Consider the following 23,385-nt stretch of genomic DNA (forward strand, 5'->3'; position numbering starts at 1 on the left):
AGCCACCAAAGCAATGTTTTAGGCAGACAAGCCCTTGACGGAACACAAGACCAAGAAGACAGAAACCACAAAACAATTCTCATGGTATTAAAGCCTGGAGCAGAACTGCTCTGCTAGAACTCTGCCCTGCACCTACACGATGACCAAGACTTGCCAGACTTCCTGAAGGCCACAGACATGATATGCCTTGTGCTCCCAAGGGAGCTCCTGGAGCAGGCTTTTGTTTGCATTTTTCTTAGTCTGTTGGTGGGTGAAGATCATCATTAAACCCTCTCCCAGTCTCTCAGGAGAGTTACAGCTTCATTTCAAGGGGTCTCCTTCTCTGGAGACTGTCAAGACCCATCTGGATGCATTTCTGTGTGACCTGCCCTAGTTGGTCCTCCTCTGGCAGGGAGGTTGGACTCCATGATCTCCAGAGGTCCCTCCCAACCCCTCACATTCTGTGATTTGATGTTTTCTGCACAACACAGTGCCTGGACAGAGGCAGAAAGAAATACCCACCTGGCCTGTAAAGCTGAAGGCAGGTTCTTACTGAGTGCTGCTCAGCAGAACAACCTTGGTAAAAACAGAATAAGCCTTGTATTGAGTAAAGCAGTGACCTCCCCCCAAAGGCCCTACAGTCACCCACTGGGACTGTCCCCTTCCAGGAAGCCACCCAACCCAGCTTCCCCCCTGCCAGATCTCCAGAGACACGGCCCCCCCAGCACACACAGGAACACTGCTGGGAGTGAGCAGAGGCCACCACAGCCCCCCCCTCCCCTGGCACCCCCTGGGGAGCCCACCCCTGGCCACCACAGCCAGGGAACTGCTGCAGATCTGTTTGTATGCACTGGAATGACAGTGACTAGTTCATGTTTGGCAACGAGTTGAGGATATTTATGAATAAACACTGTCTTTACATGCAACAAAAATTTAACTCCTAGCAATTTCTTCTGAGAATATGAGATGTCTCCTGGCCAGTAGGCTCTGGGTAAGAGAAGAGCTCTTACAGTGAGTGCACTGGTTTCCCTTTTTTTTTAAAAAAAGAAACCCAAACATGCAGGATGTGGAGAAGCCAGTAGCATAACAAGCAGGAGACTGGGCTGCATCTGTGCCCACTGCTCCCCAATCAACTGGGTGTGTTACCTTCTGCATCCTCCGCTGGCACTAAAGGCAAGTGCTTTAGAAATGGGAAAGCATTTCTTTTCAGTGATACAACTCACAGCAACCTCAAAGGCAATGGGAACCTTTATTTTTTATTACTTTCCATGTATTGACGTTGTCCTTTTATGCAAACTTAACTGTAAAACACTCTCGAGATACTGCATAGAAAAAACACATAGGAAAAATCATATATACACTTTCATAAAAATAGAATACATCTTGGCAAAATTACTTGTGTACAGTGTATTGACATTACTGAACCAACCTTAGATCATCTTTGGAGACAAATGTTCCATTTGCAAAAAACACCCGAAACATTTTAACTGACTTGGGGATACTGAAATGGATATGGTTTTGAGCTAAATAAATGGCTATACCAGAACATTAGAGTAAAAAAAACAAAAGTTATAAAATACCTGCTGTATAAAGTAGAAGTAGCCATGTTGTTTTTTTCTTTCAAAGAAGTGGCATTTCTCAACTTGCACGGACATCAAATGCGCCAGGTCCAAATTCTACCGTAGATTCTTTAGCTGAAAACAAACTTTAATATAATTTGTTTCAGCATTTGCAACCACTAGGGACAGTGGTACTTGTTGTTCTGAGCACTCGCCGTAGCCTATTACAGCCCTAATTCTACCAGGTATTGGATAAGAAAAAACCCCTAATAGATATAAAATTGTAAAACACTTAGCAACCTTTAAAACACGTAGACCACTTGAAATTATGCCATGTTTTCTTTTTTTCTGGTTAGGCATTTCTGTATTTGCTTTCATCAGAGGTTGCTCCTTGCTTACTGCTTTGACCACAAACTTCAGCTCATACTTCGATTTCAGAACAAACTGTGGAAAAAAAAAATGACTACTCCAGTGTAATAAATAAAGCAAGTGGTAACAGGTCCTCAAAGCCCCAGATTTTCCTCTTGAATTGGAATCATGGGACAGAACAGGCAGCCTTGGGGAAGGAGGGACAGGGAGAAGAGCTTAGCACCATTTTCAAGTGACATGGTTCCCAAGGGCATGGCAGGCAGCAGAGTCAGTCTGGAAGTGGTGATACCCACCGGCACTGAGAGATGTGGCTAAAATGCTGGGGTGCTGCCCGTGGGGGGGTGCTCAGTAGGGGTAGGCTGACACGGCGATATAAAGGATGAAAGTTGTCTGGTACTCGACGCTGCCGTCGGTGCCGTAGGACAGGGCTCTGACCGCCATGCGGTACGTCTGGGGCTCCCGCAGCGCCCGCCGGGTGAACACCACTCCCTTCAGGTTCTCGTCTCTCAGGGCAAAGGGCACTGCTGGGTCCTCCTCTGCCATCAAGAACGTTGTTCTGGGGTGCATGACTTGGTCGTGGGTGTAGGCAACCAGCCGGATGAGATCCTGGCCAGCAGCTATGCCGAAGGGCAGGGAGAGGAGCTTGTATTCCAGGGCGTAGGTGCTCAGGTCACACTCCAGGTCATTGGCCGGGCAGTTTTTCAGGCAGAACCTAGGAACGAGCAGAGCACTTCAGCCCAGGGAGAAGGCACAGTATGGTAAGCAGGTCTTAAAAGAGAAATTCTTCCTGTTTGTCCTGTTGCGTGATGTAAATTTCTCTATAAAGATAATAAGCTCATACACTCTTTATCCATTGCTCTACTAAAGCTGGGGGCAAGTTTAAGGTCTCGTTTTGTCTCAGTGGGGAAACTCAGAGTGCCAAGAGGTAAAGACACTGGATATAATATTTGTTGTTGAAGGCAATGATGCACGTTTTAGTGACCTTGCTCTTAAACACTGGATTTGGAAAGGATGTTTTAAGATGCACTGAGCAGCTCCATTTGAGGTGTTTGTGTGTGAGACCATTAAGGATTTGGAATTATGAAGTGTTACTTCTGTTAATCATAAATCAAAGTAGGAGGTATCTCTTAGCTCTGCTCCTCGGTGCTAACAGAGATCAAAGAACATTGAGCCACTTCAACTTAAGTGTCATCCCAGTTCAGCTTGATCACAAGAGACATTCACTATGGAACACACTATTTCCTTTAGTATATTAAAATATTTTCAAAATTAATATGTTTTTTTCCAGAACAGGGAAATAAAGAAATTAAAACCAACAAAGCTTACTGCAGCATTATTTCATGACTAAAAGAATATTTTAAATGCTTTGAAACGAGTGGTAAATTAGGCCTTGAGAGAAGTCAGAGACCTCAGATGCAAAAGCAGCGCTGGAGGTGGCATGAGTGAGACCAAGTCAGCAGAAGGAATGTGGGCACAGTGCCCAAACAGACACCTTTGCTGGCATGAGCTTTACTGGTGTCAAAGTTAGCTGTGGTTTCTCCTGACAAACACAGGTAAAGGATCTGAGCTTGGGGTGGGTGAAAAGGGGCTGAAAACACAACGTACCCTGACAGAGGCTCTCGCTGGTAGTTGGGTGGACAAGGTGTGTCGATGCACTGGTAGCTTCCCCTCATGTTGAAACACATCTGATTTGGTCCACAATTAATGTTTTGCTCGAGGCATTCATCAATATCTGAATGTAAATAACAGGCAAATGATCAGCTGCTGGTACTTGGATGAATTTAACTGTTAGAAGTAGCTGTAGCTGAGCCAGTAGAGGCTGAGCAGAATGCAGCATGTACCTCTGCACACAGGGAAACTGTTCAGAATCCAGTCTTGCTGTTGGACATGCTGGAGCCAGCAGTGCCAGTAACATGCATTTATTACTGCATGGAATATTGTGCTTGACCTGCCCTGCAGCCATGATCCAACAGAAACCAGGTGTCTTGTCAAGAGAGACTAATTGGTTCATTTTTTATGGGGTATTTTTGTGGATCAGAAAACCTGATAGTAGCTTTTTTTGACAGGGGTGGGTTAAGAATTATATTTTGGTTTACCATATATAACCAGATATATGTGGTTTACCCCAGAGCTGCTGTCTGGCTGCCTGGAGTTAAACATGTGACTAAGGTGGAAACTTCAGAGAATAAGAAGTTGCAATTGTCTAATTTGCTGGTGTTTTGTGAAGTGTTAAAATGTGAAATATAAGAACTTATGAAACCTGAAATGTTGAATGCCCAATCTCATACAGGGAATTCAAAGAGGTCGCTTGTGTGTGTACTGAAGATGATTTGCATCTTCTCTATCTACAGCTGTATTTCTGAACACTCGGAGGGATCTCTGTACCTTGGCAGGTTTTGCCATTGGGCGTCAGGCGGTAACCGGATGGACAAGTGCACTGGTAACTTCCCAGGGTGTTTCTGCATTCATGCTGGCAAGTATCTCTGGTTTCACACTCATCTATGTCTGCAGGAAGAAACAGGAACACGTACACATCAGCATCATTTGAACCTGGCATTGAATCAAGGTATTTTTTGTCCTATTTATACACAAGCGTAGGTACAGAGGTGGAAGATGTATGGAGCTGGTTTTCTGATAGGGTTGAATGTCTAAGACTGGGCAAGTCCTCTCACACCTTACCTGTGCCATTCCTTAAAACTTCTTGATAACTAGAGTCCTCACCTCTTTTGATAGCAGCCATACTACACATTCTAACTGGGAAGACCTGTCCTGAGATGGAGTTCTGGGAAGAAAGGGGGATGTGCAATCTGCACACACCAAGGTCATACACACAGTCTTGCCCCCGCAGCGAGCTGAGCTGCCTGCTGATAAGGTGTAGGCAACATGGGAAGGGAGTGTCCAGCTCAGGCATCTCTCCAGGGATGAGTCAGGGAGTTTTCTTACAGTTAATCCCTTGGGCAAAGCTGTTTCCCTTCCAGACTGATCTTCCCCGTGGCACAGGGATGAATTAAGCTCAGTATCAGCATCAATAAATGCTCTTAATTTTGATTTGTTATCCACTCTCAAACACAGAAGTACCAGACCACTTTGTGTAAAATCTCCAAAGCAGACCAGTGGGGTTTAGACACAGATCACACAGGATTATAATGTCTTCTGAAACACCTGCCTAATTCAAGAGAGCAATAAAGATCCTACTCAAGTTAGTCCCGTGCAAGAGTCAAGGCTTACATGATTAAAACAGTGGAAGGAAGGTCTTTGCTTCCCCTCTCTACCTGATTTACGGGGCTTGCCTTTCATACAAATGCAAACACAGAAGACAAACGTGACTGTAGAAATTTATGATGTTATTATCAATTCCAAATCTATTGAAATAATTTTCTCTTTTAAAAAAAGCATATTTGGGGTGTATTTTCATACTAAAGAGTAATTTTTAAATTTAGTTGTTAATCCCCATGAAACAGGAGTACAAGGATATGAATTAACTCTAACTGGCAGCTGGGTGATGGTCACAGACCTTAGCTGAGCCCTTTCTTCAGTGGTAGCTGCATTCCTGGGTCTTACAACTGAACTGCTACAGCCAGAACAAGCTGCATGTACAGGACTACTGAAATGCCTTTAGAATGCCAATACAAGGGTTGGTGTCTGCCTATCTAGAACTTTATTAGTAAAGTTTTTCAAAATATTATGAATCTCTCTATAATTCTAACAATATAATTGTTGAGCAATAGTTTGTTGGGTTTTTTGGTTGGTTGTATTTTTAAACTTCTTAATTTCTACACATCTAGTACAAATCAGTCAGTGAACAGCACAGGCTACAGTTCACTTTGACATTCCCTAATTAGGTTTTCAGTCCCTGTAAAAACAGCAGCATTTCACTGAAAGAACCTCAGGAAAAGCTCAAGGAGTAAGTGAGCTAAATGCTTGGCAGTTGGAGGTGCCAAATACCTTTGTTTTCTGTTGGTCTCACAGTGTGCTTATTCAAAACCTTTTTGAAGCAGATTATTGCTACCATCAATGAGTCTGACACAACGAGGTCCCCAGGGCTGGACTGGCTCTTACTCTTTTTTTTTTTTTTCTCAAGCATGTGAGAAAATTCACAAAGGAGCTACTATCAGCAGCAGAAAAAGAATAAGAGAGGGAAACAGTGTGCACAATGAAAACAAGAGGTCAACATGAAGTTTGAAAACATTTTTGCTACAACATGCGCAGGAGACAAGAACATGCAGAACTCTCTGAATTTTTATCAGGGTAACATAAAAACCCAACAACAAAGCACCACAAACCATCAGCCCCTGGTACATATGAAAGAGTAACCTAAGAATAAGGACCAAAACAAGAGAATTGCATAGATATGACTGACATTTACCTACACATCTGTCATTTCTTGCCTCATAGCCTTCAGGACAAGTTTCTCTAATGTTCCTTCTAGTCCTGGAGAAAGGTATTCTGCTGTTTCTATACTCTGAGAAGGAGCTGTAGAGATTTGAGGAGTGCCTGTAATACTGTTGAGGTTGATTGTTGTCTCTCACAGGGGAGAATTGAGCATAGCTATAGCTATTGTAATAGGCACCATAACTGGGCAATCTCTCCAGGCCAGCGCAAGATTTCCCATCACCTAATAAATGTTGTCCAGGTGGACAGACACACTTGAAGCTGCCGGGGGTGTTGGTGCATTGAAATGCACAGGGTTTAGGCACTTGTTCACATTCATTAATGTCTGCTCATGTGACATGATCCAGAGCAACAAACCATGTGGAAAGGAGAAAAAAAAAACACAAAAACAAACAACACGTAACTACATGTATAGATAGACAAATACACTTATCTCAGGCTGTGGAACAAACTGAAGACATAAAAGTGAGAACTCGAAGGCAGTAAAATACAGAGAACACGATGCCAGGCAGGCAGGTTATTCTGTCCTGTACAATAATTTACCTTTATTCTTCATTTGAGGCTACTTCTGACCTAAGCCTGTGCACACGTGGGACAAGAACTCTGCTGGAGTTTTGCCTGGAGTGCCAGGGCAGCTCAGGGGTGGTATAAAAGGGGGATCCAGGCTGCTCCCTTGCTTTTGCAGAAGCAGAGCTGTGGGACAGCTGGAAAGCTGCTGGTTCCTGCTGGTCACCAGGAAGGATGCCCTCTGAGAAGTGTCCCCAAGGACCCCACGTGCTCATCCTATGCTGCTCACTGCTACCTGACTACAGGTGAGTGGGAGAAGCTGTTGGACTCCCCTGTAAAGGAGAATAGTTAACATGGAGCATTCCTGAGGAGCACAGCTTAGAAATTCATTCAGTCTGGCATGGAGGGAAGCTGGAAAAGCTCTGTTACTGTGCATTAGGGGAAAAATCAGGTCCCAAGGACATGTCACAGGACTGCAGGGGAAGGTGGTCAGGGGCATTTTAACCTTTCATGTTGTTGGTTATTCCAGCTACAAAAGGTTGGAGACTTAACAGTCAATATTAACAGTCAATTTTGTACAATTTAAAAATTGAATTATTTTTGCTTTCCTAAGGAATGCTGATTTTTAAGCTCAGTTTCCCTTAAAATTGTCATCCAAACCTGTCCAGGCCTAGCAGTAAATACCATCCTTAAATCAAAACAGAGTGGTGAGTATAACTAAGTGTGGCAAGGGGTTTAAGGATTTAACAAGATGAGTGTCCTTCACTCAAAATCAAGTAAATAAGAGTACTCTTGGATACTGCAGGACTGGGTCTCTCCCCAGGCTCTCTGACATGACCAGAAACAAACTTCCTAAAATTTTCAGAGAGTTGCTAGAGGCCCAGCTGACAATTTGACATACACCATCTTCCTTTTCAAACTTATATTCATTCCTTACTAGAAGACAACAAAAAATGGCTAATGACCATAAATAAGTAACTTGATATCAGGATACCTAACATATCTATAATTGACATATATTAGAAACCTTGTTTTACTAGAATTTAAAGCTGATCTTAATGGTGACTCAGTAAAGTTTTAATTATTTCTGTTCTGAAATGTAGTAGAATATTAGATTTCATTTAAATTAAATGTATAATATTTATAAATTTTAAGTTTTTAAATATTTTTGGGGTTATTAATAATTACATGTTTTGAAAGTTGGAAATACAGGGGTAATTAATTATTGCAGAGTATTGCAGTTATATATTACTTGAAATATCATTAGAGTAATATTGTCATGCATTATAAACAAGAGAATGTAATTTTTAACATGGCCAAAACAGGGATTTTAAGTGTGCACCAGATGAAAAATGTATTACTCACAAAGATGTAAAAGAACACTCACTATTTCCTTAGCACTCAACTATTTTCTGAGTGCTGAGTTTAACATTCTTTGCCTGCAGAGAACACACAACATGCATGTGCTCTAACATCTGTACAGCCCATGTCCTTGGAACCAGGTCTGGATAACTAATAGAGGACTAATGTAGAAATGCTGAAAGAAAATAGGTGAAACTTGGAGCAATTTCTTTTGCAGGAGCAGCCTGTGCAATACAACCAAAAGGGAAAGCAGCAAATCACTTGCACTGACACCCCAGCTGTCCCTGGCTCACTGGAAAGCCCTTCTCCACTAGACAGAACCCCTTGGATTACACACTATGGATATTAAGTATTTACAGGAACAATAAGAAATCACCTTGAAACAAAAGGAGGGAAATTCTCAGGCTGTAATTTGAAGAATAATATTTCATTTTAAATTCCAGATTGCCTTGCATGTGTTACCTGCAAAAATGCTCTACAACAGCTTCTGGTGGTGCCCTTCCACCCGTGGTGGGGCCCAGCAATGTTCATGGGAATCCTGTGCTTCAGTTAGAGGGGCATGTGGGTGCTGTGATGCCAAACGGGCATCTTACCCCCATTTAACAGGGAATTATGACACAAGGGACTTTAGCCAGGGTGAGAGTGGCACAGGGAGGAACAACCTTCAATTCTTCTTGTTTCAGTCTGGGGCCTTACTTTTCAGCTCTTCCCTGTGTTCAATGGAAACATTAGCAACAAAAACTGGGTTTTATTAACACATGTGAAAATATCTTTGATGCATCTATATTTTAAATACATTTTTAAGCAGATGAAAACTCAAAGGTGCATCAAGATCAGACTTTAAGAGGGAGCTTCAGTGATCCTTGGCAGAGGGCAGCTGCAGGGCAGCTTCTAGTGTCTTCTGAAAATCTGTGGTCTAGGCTTTATCTAGCTTATTACTGGCAGAAATTTAAGGGGGTCCAATATATATTAAGGCGTCTGGGATTTATTTTTTTCAGTAGAGGCAGCTGGTGGAAGTAATGTCCTGGTCTACAGTCAAACAGTTTCTTACTGTGACTTAAATCTCTCTTAAAAAACCCAACCCATTCCTGGCTTTTAGTAGTCCAAAATCCTAGGGTGTGTAAAAAGAAAAACCAAAACCTATTCTCCAAAACAGCTATTTATCACTTAGGAAAGCTAATCATGAAGGAATGCTTCCCCAATATGATGATACATGAGAGCAACTGAAACCAACCTCAATTAGTGTCATATACCAACATCCATAAATCACCATTATCAGGATGGATCAGCTATAACATTTTAAATAGTCCACATAAATAAAGGGCGAATCTAAATGATCCTGGTGCCATCCTGAAGTCTGTGACATGCCAGGGCAAGTGTTTTAAGCGCTCACATGGACACCACACGTTAAACTCCAGCTCTGCAAGTTACAAGTTCCAAGAACATCCTTCCAAAGCTACACATGTGAGTGGGAGAAAGCTCCACACGTTTTCATGCCAAAAGCTTCTAGGCAGACAGCATGGGGCAGTAACTGCACGGTCAGCATTGCTGTGAGTGGCAGGACTCCTCCTTCCCCCCGTGATCCACCCAAACCAGAAAAGGGGTGCTGACACCCACACATCAGCCTCCTCTGCTGCACCCACCCTTGGCAACTCCAGCAGCGCATACAGGCGTTGTGCTGGTCGCTTGTGGAGGTTCTGGGTGTATGGGGCCTCTTGCAACACCCTAACTTTGGGTGTTCTCCTTTAGGGGAATCCACATCGCCCCTGTGGGTGCGGATCAGCACAGGCCAGGGCACAGCCAGGCACATCCAGTCACTAGCAAAGCTGACCTGATTTTTCAAATGAAGCCACTTGCAGAGTGACAGCTTGCACATCCATCCACCAGTGCTCCAAGACCCTTCCAAGTATGGATCTAGCACAATCTCCATTTGGAGTAATTTGGTTTGGGCTGTTAGCTTCGAATGGGACATTTTGGTTTAGATGGGTAATTTGGAACTTCAGAGCACATCTGTCTACACAGCACAGACTTCAAATGGGTTAGCACTGTTGGATCTGCCCCAGCAGGAGGGCCAGGCAGCAGCAGCAGACATGCCTGCAGAGCTTACCCACACAAGGTCTGCCGACGCCCTGGGAGCGGTGTCCCCGGGGACACGCGCAGCGGTAACTGCCTCGGGTGTTCTCACAGAGCTGGTTGTAGCGGCACTGGTGGGTCCCGTCCCGGCACTCATCGACGTCTGCCAGCAACGAGGGGAAGCAGTCAGATTCTTCCTGAAGCTTCTGACAGCTTCAAACTTACTGACGTATAAGGAATGCAGTTAAGCCACAAGTGAATCCAGCCCCCTAGACAGATTAGGCCTCTGAAAGCAGAGTTTTCTGCCCCTGCATTCACACATGGGCAAAACATTCCAATCAAGGACCAGCTTCTAGAATTCAAGGTAACAATGAAGAAAAGATGCTGAGGAAAACCTTACTGTTCTTTCTTAAAAGCAATGGAAAACTGCAAGTAGCAAGGATGCATCTGTTCTTTTAATACCATTTACTAAAGAGTTACGTTCATGTTCCCATAAGAGGAAAAATGTTGGTGCCTTAATATGTGCAAATCCTAGTAAAAGGAGATGGACTATCTCAACAGTTTTTGCTTCTTCCATTCATCACCGTGCCTGTGTTCACCAGCATGTACAGTGCATCAGCACTTCAACTCACCAATACACGTTCCATTTTCTGCTTTGGTCATTCCACTGGGACACAGATCAATGCACTTATAGCCACCGCGGGTGTTTTTGCACAGTTGATCAGGCCTGCATACGTTCTGCCTGCACTCATTTACATCTTATTTGGAAAAAAAACAAGAACAAAAGAACAATAAAATCAAACAAACAAGAATAGAAATTAACTCACTTTCTTACGCTTAATTCCGAAGGAGCAGAGCAAGCCAGCTGTAATTACATTGTCTAGGTGTCTTTGAATGCATTCCATGGCACTGGATGCCCAACGTCCACCCAATTCCCTCTTTCTCTGGCTTTTACCTCTGCTGCACAAACTCAGAAATACCTACCAAGTTATCAGCCATAGCAGGATTTTCATTCATAAAGGCTTCCAATAAGAAACACAGCAACAAAGAAATGTTGAACTAGGTCCATTAGAAAGGAGATTCCAAAGCTCATCCCTACCCACGCATTTCCTGCCCTTCAGCTGGTACCCTGGCTCACACCCACAGCGGAAGCTGCCGATGGTATTGAAGCAGCGCTGATGACAGGAGTTGGGCTCTTGACACTCGTTCACATCTGTGGAACAACAGAGACCTGTGATGCCACAGCTGGGAATGTCATCCTGTACCTGAGCAGTGCTGAGGCTGAGAACACATCCTGGACTCTGCTTTGAGCTCTAGGTATTGCACTGCTGAGGTGTGCTCTGAAGTCTTTACTGGCCTCACTTCTTTGTGAAAGAAAACACGCGTGGGGCACAAAAGCAAGAATGTTGGGTTGTTCCTTGACAGGATTTTAAATTTCTTTCTAAAGATGGAAAAAGCAAAAGTTTTTTTTTAAAAAAAACAACCCAACCAAAACACCCACAAAAACAACCCCCAAAGCCCATAAGCTCCATAATGACAATTTATAGACACCTCAGTTACTTTCCGTTGTGTGCAAGATGGCATTTTCAGCTAATGAAAGCTACCACCAAACCCCAAACCTCTCCATACCTTGGCAGCTAAATCCATCAGCTGTTCTCCTGAAGCCATTCCCACATCTCACCACGCAGCGGTACGAGCCAATGCTGTTTTCACAGTCCTGGCCAGCATGGCAGGTGTGTCCACCTAAGGCACACTCATCAATATCTGTGATTAAAAACAAGCTGTAAGCCTCACTGTGGCAGAACGAAACAGGTTGAGCAGTGTCTTGAGCATGATCAACTATCAAATACTTAATTGCAGACACATTCAGATACGAAATAACTGAAGTACCACAAATAAATACATTCTTATAATGACAAAATGGCCCAGCCCAAACAGAACATTTCCCTAGTGATTTTAGTGTCATGGGGCTTTTTATATCCACAGCAGCACTTATCTTACCCTGACACGTTCTACCATCTGCAGAGATGGTGAGGCCTTTTGGACAGGAGCAGTAGTAAGATCCCATGGTGTTGTGACAGGTATGGGAACAAGGATTTCGCAGAGCACATTCATCTTCATCTGGAACAAGGAAACGTTTGAGAAACCAGTGAGACTTCACAAACTTGACAGGAAACAATACCAAAAACACCCTTCATGAGAGGGATACATCTGGTAGAGCTCACAGTGGCTCCACAAGTGGATTTGGCAATGATCATTCCCTAAACCAAATGTGAATTAGTTATCTAGATGAGGCAGCTGAAATGCTCATAACCTTTTCACCTGTCCCCCAAGCAGGAACTTGTGGGCTGTCACCTGGGTTGCCAACACTCATCCTTCCCTCCACAAAGATCATGTAAGTGCTTCGTTGCTTTGCAGGTTCAACAGTTCTGTGGCTCACTGTCCCCCAGCTGTATCTGAGGTACTGCTGAAAAGCTATCTGGGCACTGCTTAGATTCTGGATGAGTACAGCAGAAGACCCTGTCTGCCTCTGGATCCACACCCTGTTATCAATGGTAACTAACTCCTTTGTAAGTATGTCCTGCATGCTTTTTAATTCTAGGTAAAGGTAGGGTGGATTCTAGGGGTTGAGTTCTGCATCCAGCTCTGGGGTCCCAGCACGGGACAACCATGGACCATGTGAGCCCAGAGGAGGCCACAGAAATGCTCAGAGGGCTGGAGCAGCTCTGCTCTGGAGACAGGCTGAGAGAGCTGGGGTGTTCAGCCTGGAGAAGAGAAGGCTCCAGGGAGACCTTAGAGCAGCCTTACACTATGTAAAGAGGACTTAGAAGAAAGTTGGAGAGGCTTTTCAGCAGGGCCTGCAGAGGCCCTGGTCAAGGGCCAGGACAAAGGGCAATAGCTTTAAACTAAAAATTTTATAGTGAGGGTGGCAAGGCACTGGAATGGGTTTTGAATGCCCCATCCCTGGACGTGTTCAAGGGCAGGTTGGATGGGGCTCTGAGCAACCTGGTCTAGTGGGAGGAGTCCCTGCCCATGCAGGGGGGTTGGAACTAGATGGTTTTTAAGGTCCCTTCCAACCCAAACCAGTCTGAGTCTGTGAGTACACACCACACCCTTGTCACATCGTTACCTGAACAGTAAGGCCCAGTTGAGTCCAAACCAAACCCATCAGGACATTGATTGCTGCGATCTCCTGTATGGTAAAGGAAGCACATCTCACTTGTGGATGGAATACAGCCACTTTATTACTTTTTAAAAACCCTTTAAGAATTGCATCCCAGCTATTTAGAAAATATTTCTTATACTTGGACACGAAAATAGAAACTTTTAAAATCCAGATGTTAGTGGTTTTTCTACTTGGGCACTAAACGTCAATAGTACATGGGGTTTGCTGCTCTGAAAAACATAACACAGGTGGGGGGTTCCCTCAGAGAGGTTGCAGGTTGCACACAGCCTAATGCATCCTGCAGAGTTCCTCCATAAACTTTTAATTATTAAAAGAAAAAAGACCATTCAGTTTCACTTCAGGTAAAAGGAGGGAAATAAACGCAAACCTAACCAGTCACCATGTCGTAGACTATGGGAAGTCACTGCAGAAGAACAGAAGTGTGCACTCTGAACTGTAATGGAAATCTGTAGAGACTGCTCAAAGACCACAGGTATTTTGTTGCTTAAAAACTGATCCAATAAATGTTTTGTTTTTAAAAAGCAGTATAATAATTGTTGGAAGAAATAAATGCAAGTTCTATAAAGGCTTGGCCAGATTTATGCACAGGCATAACTGCATCTGGAGGCTTCGTTGTCTCAGACCTCTTCTTAAAATGGGAAAAAAAAAATCCTACTTGGTTTTCAAATTGCACAGTGGATTCACAGTCTGGCAAGTGAGAAAATCATTACTTCATTTATAATGTTGTTGTTGAAAATAAAGACTGAGAAAGGCAACCCCACTGTTGCAGTTACTTTCAAACCTGAGTTACTTCATTTGAAAGATTACCTTACTGTGTAAAAAGAGCCCACGTAGTATATGAACAGGTAAAAAGACATTCTGCTAGCCAACTATGACTTGAGAAAGGAAAACTCACACAAATCTGTGCCCTACTCCTTAAGGTCACTTAGGTTGAAGGTTAATGAAGGCCAGCAGCTGGTAATGCTCAGACACAGCAGGGTGGCTGGTGGAGCTATAACTTGCTGCCTCTGAGCCAGGACTCACCCAGGGTACAGACTGTCCATGCAGAGCTCTGTAACTGCACAACATCCAGATCTGGCCTTAAAAATATAACCATAAAGTACCAGTAAAGTTTTCAAGCTGGAGTTCAGCATATGCATTTTCTGTATATGCCAAATATCTCAAGAGAAGTTCAGTTTGAGGAATGACTTAGGACATTTTACCCATTCTAGTGCTGAATTTTGAATGTTCCTCCACCTCATTACTACCTTCCTTACGTTTATGTGGGTTTTGCTGTGAGAAGGAAATGCACAATCCTTTTTCTTAATAGCTATGCAAAACCAAACAACCCCACCAACAACTGACTCCACCAAAAAATGACACTCATTTCCAGAATGAAAGGTAAATGGAAGAAAATGGAGAAATATTGTAGTTACTGGTGATGCTTTTAGCAGTATCAGCAAATGCAGACATATATGATTGATGAGAACTACAGGAGAAGAGTAAGTGCAGACTGCAACAGCTTTTACATATTAGTCTGTGGGTATATTAATGAGACATGTAGGTCCCAGGACCTACAATAAAGTTACCCAATTTTCACAGCATTTCCCCTTTCCAGGCCATAACCAGTTTCTGAGAAGATAAGCAAGGAATTCTAGGAAGACAAGATATTATTTTGCCATTGTTTTTTTGTGCAAGATAAGAACAGTACCTTTTGCAATGGAAGCGTGGATTTTAAAAGCCACAGTTTCTTCCAGAGGGTTGTACTCTGTTGTGATAGAGGAAGTGTGGAGTGTTTCCACCAAGAAAGGCATCTTTCCTTTTGTGTAATCATAGGTGATGGTGTGGTTCCACGTGTAGGGAACACTAACTCCATCTACGGTGAAGAGACGAGTTGAATGGGCATAGAGCTGCCCAGGGCCAGTCTGAATATAGTCTTCTGTGTAATCCTGAAACAGCAAGATGTGCTTTTTTAATCTTGCTTTAAATTGTTGAAACTTAACAGCTTCTGGTATTTTTCTTTAAAGAAGAAGCAGGCTGTGGGTGCCTCTAGACCAGCTTTACCTTCACGTCAACATCAGCTGCTGCCTGGAGCTGCAGCACGTGGCCACTCACAACAACATCCAGCAGCAACGCCCCGTCTGAATCCAGGCCCCGGGCAACGTGAGTCATTCGCAGGATCTCACCTATGGATTTGAAGTGCACGTGGATTTATCAAACATCCCAACCAGAGCCTCACAGTATCTGAGCTGGGATCCCTTGACCAGTTATTTTATACTCGTATTTTTATGAGGCACACCATGTCTGTAATAAAAACCATCATGTTTCAAATCACAGCTCTCAAAGCTGTATTTAAGCCCCAGAAAGCCAGTCATGAATTAAATGGTTGCATAAGCACTACACTCAAAATTCAGCACCAGTTTTGTGCTATTTTTGAAGAAATGCAGTATGTATCCATGAGGAGACGGTATCTCACAGGTAACTAACCCGTTGCAAACTCCACTTGAGTTTCCCTCTTGAAGACCCCATCAGTGAGTGTAAAACCGTTCATTGCTTCCCCAATTTCCTTTGCAGTTGTCCAATAAACTGGGCTGAGTATGGAAACCAGCTTCCTCATCGCTGGACCTGAAAGAAACACAACATCTGAGTGCTTTTTTCTAACATCAGGAAACCCACATCAGCAGGGCTTGAATATGAAGATGTAAAACTAGTGCAACCCTTACAAGGAAAAAAAGCCTACCAAGGCTCCGGGGGACGTTTGTAACCTTTGCTTGTATCACTCTAGTTTCAGAGTCAGGACTGTCTGTTACTGTGGCATTCAGGAAAGCAATTCCAAATTCAATATCGTTGATGTTTCCAATGATGCTGCCCTTGGCACGGGCAGGCCCACCTGTGCAGAGAGGGAAGGGAGGAAGTGGGGGGAAAAAACCCATGTGAAAAGTCTGCTGATATTTTGGAGGAGAAAAAAATAATCAGAAATGCTGTCCAGTATTTTAACAAACAATCCTATTTCTCCATATATTACTACATTACTTGCAAGAGTAAAGCTCACAAGCTGCAAATAACAGGATGCTGTGCATGTGGTCTGATACAATGATCTGGGAGTCACCCTAGGCCCTCACCTCTGTCTGAAAAGCAACTCTTGTTAACCAGCACACCCCAGTGCTACGTAACAGGTTGGCACGACACTCCTCCAACTGACATTGCAGGGCAGAGGTAAGTCCAAAAAATTATTTGGTCAGCTGGCCACAACACAGGAGAGTGCCTGTTGAATGAGGGTGCCACAGGCTTCCAGCACTTTGTCACTGTGTGCAGGCTGAGAGGTGACTCACCAGGACACGCTTTGGTGTTACACCTGGATATCTGGGAGGAGTCCCCAGGACAAGGACGCCCGCGATTCAGGGGGGCTGGGTTGCTGCACAGGCGCCTCCGGGTCTGCTCTCCTCCTCCACAGGAAGCAGAGCAGGGGCTCCAGGTTTGCCACTGCCCCCAGTTCCCATCCACTGGCAAAAGAAAGAATGAAGAAAGCAACTTTTCATTTTAAATGGCTCGGGTGATGGATGCATCAGGGATGCTTGTCTTTCCTTCTTGATGGAACCAGTGAGAGTGAGGCAGCACAGGGAGGTCCAGCTCGTGGGGGCAGATGCTGTGGGGGCATCCCTGGGGTGTGCAGGTGGGGCCTCACTCAGGGCTTGGTCCCCAGGGTGTGGGGCAGCAGGGTGTTGAATGGGGCACAGGTACACATCCAGCTGGAGCTCCTGCATCTCCCACAGGAGGAGGGCGTGTAAAGGGTGTGCATAGAGAAGGAATTTAACAAACTGTTACCATTATCTCAGAATTAATCATCATGTTACAAGAATTCCTTCCTAGGATGAGCTACAGAAGGAAATTCATAGCTGTTTAGTAAGACTCTAGCATTGTGGTTTATCTGCTGTACTGCTGGTATTGGTCCTGAATGTGCAACCTCACTGATTGCCCCTTAGTTATGTAGTGTCAATAAATCAAGTAACTGCTTTGACTGTCATTTTGTTTAAAGCATTTGAGCTGAACATTCTTCCCTGCTCCCGGAATACATGATGAGAGTTCCCTGGGAGCTTCACAAACTGTATTTACTGTAGAAATTAAGTAGAATTGCTAGGTGTAGGAGAGATTTTAATGTGCTGTTTCCTGGTTTTAATTATTCCACCTCATTCTGGGAAAATCTATCATCTGAAGGGGGAAATAATGGTGACAGTTATTTAAAGAAAAAAGTGAGAGCGGAATATCAAATTGCATGAAATTCTAAGTGATGCTTCACATCCCTGTCGTAATATGAAAAATCTCACATAGGTCACGTAAACCCCGAAGTCTTGCAGGGAAAGCTGCACTGAATTCCTGTCAGTGTGAGCACTCACCGGGGCAGAGCTCGGGGCTGCACCTCTGGGTCTGCATGTCGGGCCCCGCGCAGGCCCTGCCGCCGCTGGCGGGGCGCGGGCTGTCGCAGGCCCGGTACCGCCTCATCTGGCCCCCGTTGCACGTTCGGCTGCAGGTTCCCCAGCTGCTCCAGGGGCCCCAGCTGCCATGAACTGCAACAAAAAGTCAGGTCTTACCTGTCTTCGGAACAGATGCTTAAAACCAGAGTCACGCCAGGAAAATACTCCTATTGGAGAGTAACCTCATCTCTTTTTCCAAAAAGAAAATAAAAAACCCCAGACAATTAAAGACCTAAGAAGGTTGTCTTTTCCAGCATTCAGCGAGTACATTAACCCACTCCAGAGAGGCATCATCTGGGGAAAGCATGCAGCACAAGTTGCTAACCCAAGGGGTCACTGTGCTCCGCTGCGAGCTGCAGAGATTCCCCGGGCAGGACTTTCTGACCGGAGAGTTGCAGCTCGAGCGTCACCCCCCGGGGCAGCAGATCTGCAGCCTCACCCGAAACACTTACTGGGGCAGGGATCGCTGTTGCAGAAATCCACCTGTATGTCGCTCCCTTCACACTTGTGACCCCCGAACTGCGGGGCTGGGTCTGAGCACTGGCGCGTTCTCTGCCTGCTGCCTCCTCCACAGGACACGGAGCAGGAGCTCCAGCTGCTCCAGGTGGCCCATTTCCCGTCCACTGGCGAGAAAGACACAGTTACAGTCTCTGACATCAGAAGTAACACAGTAAATCAGGGCTGCATCAGGGTAACGCCGCCTGCAGGATGTTACTGGCTCGCTGTAGAACATCTCGGCTACAGAGGGATTTCCACATAGGGATTTCCAGGAGGGAAGCTGGAGAAAGGCACGACCTGTCTTTCAATCAGCTTGCAAGTCTGACCGGAATCCATGGTCAGGGATCACCCAGACTTCAAGCTCAGCCACTCTCATCCCTTTAGGCATCTGTAAACAAGTCAATCCCTAGACAAGGTAGTGTCTGGAATCAGCACCCTGGGCAGAGGGCCAGTTCAAGGGACACCCCAAAAACCCAGGCTTTTGTCATGTGCCCTCCTCTGCTTGCAGCTGCACTGTCTGAAGATGCAGCCATTGCCACCTTCTCCCCGCCCATTCCTAACCCACTTTGATTTACTGGCTCAGCTGTTCATAGGAGTTATTACTAAATTGTCCCACATGAGCCAGTTGAGGAGCAGGGTCTTTGATCTCTCAAGACACGGTAACACAAACTGTTACGGGTACAGCCACGTGAACACCCGAGTTGGTGGCTAAGAAGCCCCAGTCCCAGTGCAGCTGTAAGCACCAGCATCCCCAGCAGCAGCACATCAAGCCAGACAAACGTGCAACGTGGAGCCCTCAGCTGCTACCACGAGGTCAGTTCTTGTCTGCCAGTTGACAGCTGCAGCAGGGACCCACTGCAGGCTCTGGCATGTGCAAAATGGAGCGTGAAGCCAGCAGGATCTAGTCTGAACATTCTTCCCCTTCATGAAATGTCCCTTTGTTACCCCTCAGCCAAATGCACAGGTCATATTTCAGAAATGTGAATTTTCCTACCCAGTCATGAAGGACTCCTTGAAATGTGGAAGAAAGAGATGTATGAATAACAGAACCTAGGAACATTTTTGAAAGATAAATTTAGGAAACCTGTGATTTAACTGCCAAGGATTTAAATTGCTGCTTTTGCACAGTAGCAGGGTAAAGGAAGAGAGACAAGGCCAGGGGAAGCAATCCCATATGTCAGGTCTATAGAGGGATGCTAAAGACAGTGACAGGCGCCAGGGAAAACAAAAGGCTCAAATGGAATTTTTGCAGGGACTACACTTTGAGACCCGGAATGCTTTTGCTATAAATCAACTAGAACTGGGAAAGGACAAGCCTGCCATTGTTCCCTTTGTGTCCGACGCATCTTACCTGGGCAGTGCCTGTTGCTGCAAACCTGCACCTGGGCATCCGAGCCCGGGCAGGAGGAGCCGTGGTGGGACGGAGCCGGGTTGTTGCAGAGCCGTGCCCGGCTCTGGGTGCCCTTCCCGCAGGTCTCGCTGCACGGGCCCCAGGGCAGCCAGGAGCTCCACTCCCCATCCACTGCAAAGGCAGCACAGCTGTAAAACTGCTTCAGCTTGGACTTACAGCTCCACAGCCCCCAGCAAAAAAGCTACCTTCTTTAGTATCAAGAAATGGAATATCCTGAACAAGCCCTTGAAAAAAAAACCTTCCCCTTGAGCAACGGCTGAAACAGATCAACAGTTTCCAAAAGAGAGATTAATTCTTTCCTTTTTGTTTTTGGAACACACCACTTCACCACAATCTCGGAATAACAGAACTGAACGCTTGATTAAATCTGGTGTTTCCCCAAGTTCCCTGGCCCTGCCCATCCTGGGCTGAAGGTCCCAGCAGAGGACAGGACACACTAGCTAGCAGCTGGCGCACGGCTGGTGCCTGCCAGCAAGTGGGAGCCAGAACTCACGTTGCCACCAAGACCTAGAGGAATGAGTCTCAGGCTGGTGGGTGAACATTTGGCATCGTGGTGGTAGTAGAGCCAGGGAAAAAGGGAAAAACAACATAACAAAACTTGTCTATGAGGAAACATGCCAGTGGTGAAGGGTTATGAATGAATTACAACTTGTCTAACACAGGAAGTACCACCAAGACAGAAAGGAACCCTGAACATTCAGCTGGTTAGAAGAAAGGCGTGGCTAAAAATTAAAACAAAAGAGAAACATATATAGATAATGTCTTAAATTATTAATTATAATGGTTTACATAGCTTTTTAATTGCTAGTGGTTTGGGGTTTTTTAAATTTTAATTGTCTCTGCAGAATATGTTTAGTGAGTTTCACTCTGTGAGTACATAGGTAACAAGTACTGGAAAACATCAACATGAACTTTTTATTTGGGTTAAAAAAAAAAAAAAAAGATGATAAATTGCTGGGAATATTCCTTGCACTTACTTTGTAGCTTCTGTTTCCAAGAACTACTGCCATTGAATAAATTACACGCCATTTTAAAACAAAATAATTGTGAGCTTAATTCTTCTCTAATTTGAAACAAGCTGAGAGAATTTGGGTCTGGAGAACAAAATAAACCTACACGGGAAGCTCCTTGTGCAACTAATTTTAAACCAGTCTTCTCTTACCTGGGCAAGGCCTGATATTACACATGACTGAATCCACAGGGCTGCCATCACAGGGCTTCCCGCCGTGCTGTGCTGGGGGGCTGCTGCAGCTCCTGCTTCGGGTCCTGTTGCCTTGTCCACAGCTCTTGGAACATTCTTCCCACAACCCCCACTCCGACCAGTTGCCATCCACTATGAAACAGAAACCCCCCCAGTTTTAAGATTAAGAATCCTTGCGGTGTTTATTTCCATCAGAGTAAAAATGAACTCCAATTTCTTAGAAAAACTAATCTGTCATCAAGAAGTTGGTGCCAATGGTTGCCTCCCAGGCACTTCAGGCAGGGCAGCTCCGTGTGACAGTGACTTGCAGAAGTACCTGGGCAGGGCTGCTTGTGGCAGCTCCGCACGTCCGTCTCCGGCCCCTCGCAGCTCCTCCCGCCGTTGGCAGGCAGGGGGTTGTTGCACTGTCGGACGCGCTCCTGAACACCCCGACCACAGGTGACGCTGCACGCCCGCCACTCCAGCCAGTCGGAAAACCCACCGTGCACTGCAACGGGAAAAGGAGTCTGCCTGTAACGTGCTGCAGCTTAGAACCCTCTCAGATCCATCCAGCAAAGTGAAAAACGTGCTTCATAAGCCGTCCTCGGAAACCCAACTCACTTCACATCTTCGTTACCGCAGACATCAGAGACCACTTCAGCTGCTCTGCAGCAGCCATTGCTTATCCTCCAAAATGCTCCTTAGAGGCACAGTTAAGTTACTCTGTGTGTGCTCTGAGGATGGGGTCTAGTTCAGGACCCTCTTGCTATTATTTCTGCCTCGCACTCCTTCTCACCCATCCATCTCACACAGCTGGATGAGTACAAGGGAACAAAATTTCACTCAACAAATCCACTGACATCTCAGACTGGGCTTAACATACACATAGTGTGCACATGGAAAATAAGATAAAATATCTTACCCATAAAACATGGTAAGATAAAGTCTTGATCATGTCTAATCTCAACTAATGCTGTAACCTACCAGTTTGATAGCTGCTGTCCTGTATCTCGTGCACCTACCCTGGACAGTCAGAGGCACCCTGACCAGAACAGATCCCATCAGGTTCCTCGCCACGCACTCGTACTCGGACGTGTCTTCCTTCCGTGCCGCCACCAGGCGCAGGGAGCCGTTGGACAGGACGGTCACTCGCTCATCACCCACAACTGGGAGGCCCTGGCGGGACCATTTGATGGTTGGAGGGGGCTCTCCATGTGCCTGGCAGTTCAGCACTGCTGTGGCACCAGCTTCAATCACTGTCTCCACAGGTTCAACGGTAATGACTGGAGGACCTGGAAGACAAAGGGCTCTTCAGACACTGTGACAGTTTTTCCTTGTGTTGAATAGTAAAGATCAGATCAGAATGAGGGCAAAATACCATCTTGAGTCAGTTTACTTTGACTAAATTTATTACTGTTGATGTAAAAATACATAAAGGTTAAATTAACAATTATAGGCTTTTTTTAATATGCAGCAATCTGAGGATCAAAGTTAGAACTGAGGCCTGACTAGAAGACCACACAGTCATCTTTATTGCTAAAATGTGTTGCTTTTCATAAAACCTGCAGGAAGATGCTATTAATCCTGTCCAGAGACAAGTGAGACACGTCACAGATCCACACTGCTTCAGGTGACAATAGAAAAGGGATGTTCAGAAATTCTACCACCAGTGAAAAGATAATTCTACAATATCATTTCAGATGAAAAGAAAATATCAGTAAAAGCAGGGATTCATCTCATGTAACTTTCTTCATTTAGAAGAGTCTTGTTTACTCCAGCTGTATAGATATCCTCTCTAATCAGAGAAACGGGCCCTTTCAGGAGGTGCTTCACCCCACCCCAAGCTGGTTTCTAAGATGAGGCTGAATCACCCCCTATTGCTCCTCTCCTCTGTCCTCTCTCACTACATTAGACTAACTAGACTCTTAAATATTAACAATGACGGACAAGATGTATATTCAGCTACAGTGCAGTGTCCAGCCTCCAAAACTTCCATGGGAGCTGCACACATCTACCCACAGGCAGGTTATTGCTCCAATCTACAAACATTAAAGGTACCACTTTGAGCCTTACTCTGCAGGGTTAGTGTCAGACTGCGTTCCACCACGCCAGCATCATTGGTAGCCACACACTTGTAGTCACCAGCATCTTCATTCTAAAGAATAAAAAGCAAATACTCAACATGTATGTAATGAGGGTTTCTGTGGACAGAGCCCCTCCTGGGAGTGAATTTTCTGCACCACCACTGGGCACACCCTGGATGTTCAGAGGCACAACATATATCAACATTTTCCCTTAACTAACATTAATCTGATATTGTGAATTATTTTTATTATTCCACTTCTTTCCTTCAACTCCTTAATGCTGAGGATCAGATTTTTTTCTAAAACTTGAACAAACTCAAGTGATCTATTGCT

At 44.9% G+C, this 23,385-nt stretch overlaps 1 protein-coding gene across 1 annotated transcript in view; it reads right to left on the reverse strand.

Annotated features, from left to right (window-relative positions):
* Positions 1 to 1,209: 1,209 nt before the first annotated feature.
* Positions 1,210 to 23,385, reverse strand: part of HMCN1 (hemicentin 1) — a 189,408-nt gene continuing 167,232 nt past the window's right edge. The window contains exons 86-107 of the mRNA XM_051625140.1: positions 23,042 to 23,123; positions 21,991 to 22,260; positions 21,306 to 21,476; positions 20,951 to 21,121; positions 19,729 to 19,899; positions 18,332 to 18,502; positions 17,802 to 17,972; positions 16,740 to 16,910; positions 16,148 to 16,297; positions 15,895 to 16,032; positions 15,472 to 15,593; positions 15,119 to 15,356; positions 13,372 to 13,434; positions 12,243 to 12,362; positions 11,871 to 12,005; positions 11,341 to 11,454; positions 10,874 to 10,999; positions 10,276 to 10,404; positions 6,274 to 6,624; positions 4,293 to 4,412; positions 3,513 to 3,639; positions 1,210 to 2,619 (exon numbers count right to left, since the gene is read on the reverse strand). Of these exons, the coding sequence (XP_051481100.1) occupies positions 2,253 to 2,619; positions 3,513 to 3,639; positions 4,293 to 4,412; positions 6,274 to 6,624; positions 10,276 to 10,404; positions 10,874 to 10,999; positions 11,341 to 11,454; positions 11,871 to 12,005; positions 12,243 to 12,362; positions 13,372 to 13,434; positions 15,119 to 15,356; positions 15,472 to 15,593; positions 15,895 to 16,032; positions 16,148 to 16,297; positions 16,740 to 16,910; positions 17,802 to 17,972; positions 18,332 to 18,502; positions 19,729 to 19,899; positions 20,951 to 21,121; positions 21,306 to 21,476; positions 21,991 to 22,260; positions 23,042 to 23,123 (3,678 nt within the window). The 3' untranslated portion in view covers positions 1,210 to 2,252. The remainder of the gene's footprint in view (positions 2,620 to 3,512; positions 3,640 to 4,292; positions 4,413 to 6,273; positions 6,625 to 10,275; positions 10,405 to 10,873; positions 11,000 to 11,340; positions 11,455 to 11,870; positions 12,006 to 12,242; positions 12,363 to 13,371; positions 13,435 to 15,118; positions 15,357 to 15,471; positions 15,594 to 15,894; positions 16,033 to 16,147; positions 16,298 to 16,739; positions 16,911 to 17,801; positions 17,973 to 18,331; positions 18,503 to 19,728; positions 19,900 to 20,950; positions 21,122 to 21,305; positions 21,477 to 21,990; positions 22,261 to 23,041; positions 23,124 to 23,385) is intronic.

This window comes from Apus apus, chromosome 7 (assembly GCF_020740795.1).
Source record: "Apus apus isolate bApuApu2 chromosome 7, bApuApu2.pri.cur, whole genome shotgun sequence".
Taxonomy (NCBI): domain Eukaryota; kingdom Metazoa; phylum Chordata; class Aves; order Apodiformes; family Apodidae; genus Apus; species Apus apus.